This window comes from Sorex araneus, chromosome 2 (assembly GCF_027595985.1).
Source record: "Sorex araneus isolate mSorAra2 chromosome 2, mSorAra2.pri, whole genome shotgun sequence".
In the NCBI taxonomy this organism is placed as follows: domain Eukaryota; kingdom Metazoa; phylum Chordata; class Mammalia; order Eulipotyphla; family Soricidae; genus Sorex; species Sorex araneus.
The window spans coordinates 236220441-236227451 of NC_073303.1; the positions used below are offsets into that span (position 1 = coordinate 236220441).

At 62.5% G+C, this 7011-nt stretch overlaps 1 protein-coding gene across 3 annotated transcripts in view; it reads right to left on the reverse strand.

Annotated features, from left to right (window-relative positions):
* SEMA6B (semaphorin 6B) overlaps positions 1-6661 on the reverse strand; it is a 28683-nt gene extending 22022 nt beyond the window's left edge. The window contains exon 1 of one of the 3 annotated variants that reach the window (XM_055126492.1): positions 6524-6661. Coding sequence is in view for 1 of the 3 variants with exons in the window: in XM_055126491.1 (XP_054982466.1) it covers positions 881-1011 (131 nt within the window). In the remaining 2 variants the exon portion in view is untranslated. Of the gene's footprint in view, positions 1-880; positions 1028-6523 lie in introns of those variants that run through there. The other 2 variants (XM_055126491.1, XM_055126493.1) reach the window with 2 other exon arrangements.
* Between the last annotated feature and the right edge of the window lie 350 nt (positions 6662-7011).

The following is a 7011-nucleotide window of genomic DNA, read 5'->3' on the forward strand; positions in this document are numbered from 1 at the left end:
TATTCTGGAGCCTCACCCAAGCAGTGCTCAGGGGTTACTCCTGGCTCTGTGCTCAAGGAGCCATGTGGCGCTGGGAATTAAACCCTGATGCCTGCATGCAAAAAAACCCAGTTGTGGGGCCTGAGTGATAGCACAGCGGGTAGGGCGTTTGCCTTGCACGCGGCCGACCCAGGTTCGATTCCCAGCATCCCATATGGCCCCTGAGCACCACCAGGAGTAATTCTTGAGTGCAGAGCCAGGAGTAACCCCAGTGCAATGCCGGGTGTGACCCCCCCAAAAAAAAAAACCCAGTTGATTGAATTGTGCTCTAGCCCTTATACCACGCTCGTTATTTCTGTTGTTTTGTTTTGTTTTTGAGACACACCCGACGATGCTTAGGGGTTACTCCTGGCTCTGCGCTCAGGGATCGTTCCCGGCAGTGCTCAGGGGACCCTATGGGATGCCGGGGGATCAAACCCGGGTCAGCCGGCTGTGAGGCCAGCACCCTCCCCACGAGGCTATCTCTCTGGCCCTCAAGACCACACTCTACGCCATCGCTTTTCCCTGAGACAAAAGGAGGGGTGCTCAGCGCTTTTCTACACCCGCCAGCCAGTCCAAAATCCACCCCCACCCCCACCTCCCCGCCTCTGCTGTCTGGGCACCCCCACCCCTGCCAAGTGAGCGCCAAACGCGGGTCTGCAGCGACCACCAGAGGGCGCGCGTGAGCCCGAGTCAGATCTTCCCCGCCCGCGCCCCTCCGCCCCCCACCCCTTTGCCCACTGTCCTGCAGGGTGCCACCTCCTTGGAGACAGAGCCAGTGTCCTCTCCAGCCCTCCAAGGCTTTGCACAACATGACTCTCTCCTCCCTGCCCTCCCCTTCTCCCCCCCTCTCGTCACTCACTCAGTCCCAGTCCCACAGGCAGGAGGGCTGTTCAGCTCCACAGTTCCTACCCCAGGACCTTGGCGCGGACAGCGCTTGCCGCCTGCACTGCTTTCTCCGCCAGGTGAACCGCACGACTGGCTGCTTCTCATCTGCCAGGTCTCAGCTCAGTTGCCACCTCCTGGGATACACCCTCCCTGACACCAACAGCTGCAGTGGCACCGCCCTTCACAGCTACATCATCGCATATTCTGGGCTTCAGGGTGACCATTACACATGATTTACTCTCCATCCCCGGCCGCTGTCTGTCTCCCAGGCAGAGCCCCGTCAGCTGGGTCACGGTTGGGTCCCTGCACCCAGCATTTGGTAGCTGCTGTTGATCTGCCAGTTCACCCAGCACAGCCAAAGAGCCCAGAGCACCGACCCAGAGCGTGGCAGGGAAGCAAGACACATTCCTGCCTTTCACTGGTTTTTTTCTCTTTCTCTTTTTTTTTTTTTTTCTGGAGGAAGGAAAACAACAGACTACGCCTGGCATTTCCCCCTGTATCCGCTTGTTTTAAAGTTCAACCCCAAAGGAGAGAGAATAGCATCCATGTTTAACAGATGGGGGAAACTAAGGCTGGGAGAGGGGCAGAACAGAGGCAGGAATTCAAAGTGGTGCTTGCAACTGACCAGAGGCTCTGAACAGGGAAGCAGAAGTTTCTTTTGCAACTCTCCAAAAACACAGTATTGTACCTTTCCCAATTGTCACTGGCCCCCCAACCCCCAAACAACGAACTTCTATCCATCTACTATGGCCCCAGCTACAATACCCATCTGGGTATCTTCCTGATACACTGGTCAGAGAAACCGTCTTTCTCCATCCCAAGGGCTCCCTCTGCCCTGGTTCTCACCCTACTTAACAGAGTGAGCTGGGTGGGCCAGCCTCTGCCTCAGTTCTCCTCCTCTCGTCTGGAACTCCCAGAGGTCCAACCAGGCTGCCCAGTTAAAGCTTTGGCGACTGGTTTTTGTATTTATTTTGGGGTCACACTCCGCTATGCTCAGGGCTGACTCCTGGCTCTGCACTCAGGAACCCTATAGGGTCGGGGGGGGGGGGGGGCGGAAAGAAGGACTCCACGGGGTGACGGGGATCGAACCCGCTCGGCCGCGTGCAAGGCAGCGCCCTCCCGGCCGTGCTATCGCTCCAGTCTCAAGGTTTGATGTCTGGGGTGCCAGGGTGCCAGCCAGCACGGGGTACTGGGACTATTCCTTGAGTGACTCATTTTTTTCTCCCTTTGCTCCATATCACATCGCCCCACCCCCATCGACCCCTCCCCCCAAGGACCCATAATCCTCTGCGCTCCTGCAATAGGTCACTTGTCTTTCAGGTCAGTCCTTGGGAGGCCGGCTTGGCCAAGCCCTGGTGCATCCTGGGAGTTGTAGTCCACAGCTTGGCCCAAAGCCAAGGTGCATCCTGGGAGCTGTAGTCCACACAGCACCAGACTGACTTTTGACAGGTCGCGGGAATGATCATCTTTGGGCTCAGGATGTATCAGACAGGAGAGAGCCAGTGAGGGTAACGAGGAGGAGCATCTTTCCACCCAAAGGCGTGCAAAAAGCGATCTCAGCCTGCCAGTCATGGCTTGGCACGTTCTGATGCCTGTCACTTCATCTAGAATCTGTCTTTGGGATGAAGACCGCGACAATCAAAGGGAATAGGACCAGAGCGATAAGGCGGCAGAGAGGGCGCTGGCCTTGCATGCAGCCGACCCAGGTTCAAGCCCTGGCACCCCATAGGCTCCCCCGGAGCCCTGCCAGGAGTGATTCTTGAGTGCAGAGCCAGGAGGATCCCTTAGCATCACTAGGTGCGGCCCCCAAACGCCAAAATAAACAAAAATGAAAATGAAAGGGAAGGACGGGTCACATCAGCCACAGGAAACCGGGGCTGGCCCCCGGATCATCCGAGCACAGACCGCGGGCAGGTGGGGCTGCTGTGAGCGCTCGGATTGTCATTTATTTTTCTTTTTTGGCTTTTGGGCCACACCCCGCAGTGCTCAGGGCTGACTCCTGGCTCTGCGCGCAGCTCAGGGATCACACTTCTGGCGGGGCTCAGGGGACCCCCATGGGGTGCTGGGGTCGAACCCGGGTCAATCGCATGCAAGGCTATTTTAGCACCCTCTCCACTGTCGCTCTGCCCTCCCGCCCCCACCGGCCCCAGATTCTAAAATTTTGAGGTGGCTCAGAGGACCCAATTCCAGTCAAGCCCGATCCTTGCTGGGATCTTGTTCCCTGAAAATCCGCGGTCCCTCCACTGGCTGAGAATTTCGGGAGGCACCCCAGGAAAGTCTCATCATCCAGACACGGGTGCAGACCCGGAGGGGTGGTGCCCACCCAAGGCAGACTTTTTTCTTTGGGACAAAGGTTTCCCCGCTCGGCAGCTGCATACCTCCCAGGCCCAGGAGCTCACTCCCTCTCGCTTCACTCAGCTCTGAGCAGCTGACAACCTGCCTCCAGGCTGCTCAAGGCCCGAAATGCGATTCGGGGGCCCCCACAAAATCCCCTCTCAACCTCCGCTAGTTCCTTACTGCTCGGGGGCGCTTTCTCTGTCTGGATTCCAGGCTCTCTCTCTCTCTCTCTCTCTCTCTCTCCAGCCTCATAACTCATTGTTCACAGTCAAAGCAGTCCTGGGATGGAGAAACCGCTCACCAGTGGACGCACAGGCTTTGTCTAAGGGAAAACCCTGGGTTTGACCCCTCAGGGTCCCTGAAACCTTGCCGGGAGCACCCCCCAAGGCGTACTGAGCCTAGAGTACTGAGTCCCAGTATGGCCCCAAACAACAAGAGTCCAGCCTTCCAGTCCTTGCAGCTCCCTTCACCTGAAGTGCCTAACTCCTTGCTCCTCCAGGCAAAACCCACCAGGCCCCCTCCTGCAGGCAGTCTTCCCAGATTCCCCCAGACCCTTTCTGGATGGCAGAGTTGCATGGGAGAGGGCTGGGCACACAGAACCCGGCTCGCGCCCACCCCAGGACACCTCCTTTCCAGGAGGCAGTGCCAGGCCACCAGCGTGTCCGGCAGACCCCGGGGACTCATTCATCTGTCCCGCTTGCTCATATCAGGGTCACCTTTGCAAGGACAGTGCTCCATCTCCCCCCGGCCCCACTCCAGGACCCCAGAAACTCTTTCCTGAGCTCCACAACATGGTCCCTGACGGCGGCCAAACGCCCTCCCTCCTGTCCCAATCTCCAGGGCTTGCAGCAGGGAGAAGCTTGAGCCCGCCGCTGTGAGTCAATGCCTCCTCCCTCAGACCTCCTCACCTCTTCTGAGGTGTCAACACCCCAAAGCCCCAGGAGAGCTCAGCCCCCACAAGGGAGATGTGAGATCACCAGGTGAGGTCCCAGACCAGAGAGGGCAAGTGGCCTTTCCGAGGCCACGCAGTCCAGTTTCTCTTCCCAGACTTTTTTTTTTCCTTTTTCTTTTTGGGTCACACCCAGCGATGGTCAGGGGTTACTCCCGGCTCTGCACTCAGGAAAGTGGTGAGTGGGGTGGGGGGGTGCTGAGTGTGGCCCCTTGTCGCGGGCGCTGATTGGTTCCCCCCACCCCACCCCGCGGTGGGGTCACGTGTCCCCCTGTCCTGCTCACCCGCAGCGTGCCTGCGCCCTTCAACTTTGGGACACCTCCCAAGAGGGAGCGCTGCCTCGGGGAACCCCCTTCTTGGTGTCTGGCCCTCCCAAAGAGGCGCTGGAGTTGGGGCTCTCTGACCTCCTCTGCCCGAGACCCCCCCAGACCCGAGGGGAACTCAGGGCAAGGGGAAAGGGACCCTCTAGGCTTTGGGGCTGACAGCAAAGGGGGTGAGCGGAAGGGCAGGCACTGCAGGAGGGACCCCCGTACTCCACGAACAGAATCGCGTTGCCTCCTGCTCTTCTCTGTTCACTCCTGGTGGTGCTCGGGGGACTGTATGGGATGCCAGGGATCGAACCTGGGTTGGCTGTGTGCAAGGCAAACGCCCTACCCGCTGTGCTATCGCTCGGCTGTCACCCACACAGAAGGGCTGGTTTCCAGGGTGACTCTCGGGTGTGGGTCCGGATGTAGGAAGACACTTCAAATGAGGGGACCCCTACCCCCCTTGGCCGGAAGGCTCAGACCAGCGGCTCCCCCAGCTGGGTCCTCCCATTTTGGGTCAGCCTGGCTGTGGATGGGATTTCTGCTGGCCTCCAGTCAGCCCCATCTGAGGGGTGTCCCTGGGTTACCCTGATGCCTGGGGTATCAGGATCCCCCCACACTCTCCCTAGAGTTTCAGCAACAGCTTCTAGAAATTTCCTCCTTGGAAGCAACCCTGAAGGTGGGAAGGGGGTGGAGAGGCGGGGTGGCGGGGGAGGGGAGGGCACCTCCCAAACTTTGGTTTTGGAGAGGGGGTGTGGACCCCCTGAGAAGCTGAGGGAACAGAGAAGAGCAGGAGGCAACGCGATTCTGTTCGTGGGGTACGGGGGTCCCTCCTGCAGTGCCTGCCCTTCCGCTCACCCCCTTTGCTGTCAGCCCCAAAGCCTAGAGGGTCCCCTTCCCCTTGCCCTGAGTTCCCCTCGGGTCTGGGGGGGTCTCGGGCAGAGGAGGTCAGAGAGCCCCAACTCCAGCGCCTCTTTGGGAGGGCCAGGCACCAAGAAGGGGGTTCCCCGAGGCAGCGCCCCCTCTTGGGAGGTGTCCCAAAGTTGAAGGGCGCAGGCACGCTGCGGGTGAGCAGGACAGGGGGACACGTGACCCCACCGCGGGGTGGGGTGGGGGGAACCAATCAGCGCCCGCGACAAGGGGCCACACTCAGCACCCCCCCACCCCAACAGGCGCTCTCCAAGAGACGCTTTCTTTGTCCCTTTGTCAGCTCCTGGGGGAGCCCGCACCCCCGGGGACCTCACTGCAGCATTGGGGGGCTCCGGACGGGCCGCTCCGTGCCCCCCCTCCACACGCGGCCGCATCCTGGGGGTTCCGTGGCAGGGGGCTGGGGGCGGCCTTGATGCGGAGGTTGCACTGACCACGGGGCCCGCCGAGGGGGCAGGGGAGGACACCTCAGCAGCCTTGGGTCGCCCTGGACTTAGCTCTCAGGACCCCGCCCCCCAAGGGCCCCCCTTTCAGTTAAACACCCCCCCTCTGGTGGGGGGGCGCTGAATCCCCCACCTGGGCCCAAATCCAGCTCCCAGCGGCGGAGCAGCCGCTAATCCCCATTATTCTGCCTTCTCCGGTCCCCCCAAGCCTCCTCCCTCGGACCAAACCTCCACCCGCTGCGGGGCCCACAGAACCCCTATTATAGCCGCTCATACAGGCCCCCAGTCAGAGGCCTGGCCCCCCCAGCTGCAGTGCCCGGAGCCACCCCCCCACCCCGGCGCCTCATTCAGCGCCCCAGGCCCATCTCCCACCTCTTCAGAGCCACAGGGCCCCCGTGATGCCGCCCCACAAGGAGAGACCCCTCCCGGGGAGCCCCCACCCCAGAATCTGTGCCTGACAGATCCTTCCCCAAGAAACACCCCCACCGGCCCCAATTCATCCCCCACCCCCAGGGCGCGCTCATTCTACCCTCCAAGGATAGCGCGCACCCCCCCAAAAAAAAATCATGCATCCTAGCCCCCCGCCGCCCCAGACATCCCCCCAGGCCGGCGCCGGTGCCCCCCACCCCCTCCGCAGACGCCCCGGGGGCGCTTACCTCGGAGCCGGGGCCGCGGCGAGTGCGCGGGCGGGAGCGCGAGGGCGGGAGGGCGCCGGGCGCGGGGCGCGGGGTGCAGGGGGGGGCGCGGCGCGCACCTGTCCCGGCCGGGCCCGGCTCAGCCGGGCATCCCGGGCGCGGGGGAGGCGGCTGGGGGGCTGGGGGCGCGCGCTTTCCCCGCCCCCGGGCCCGCGGCGCGCCGCTGGGGGAGGGGGTTCAGCCCCGGCCCCCCGCGCGCGGGCGTCGGCTGCGGGGGGCGCGCTGCGCGCCGGCGGCCGCCGGGCTCGGGGCGCGCCGCGGCCTCATCTCTGCGACTCGCGGCTCCGCGCACTACCCCCCCCCCCCGCACACAACACCCCAACTCAGCGATCGCCGCCCCCCACCCCCAAAACCCACCCCCAGCGCCACCACGAACACCAGCCACCCCAAAGCTGGGGCCGGAGCCGAGCAAAACCCGGCCTGGAGCCAGGGCGGCGCGGAGCGGAGGG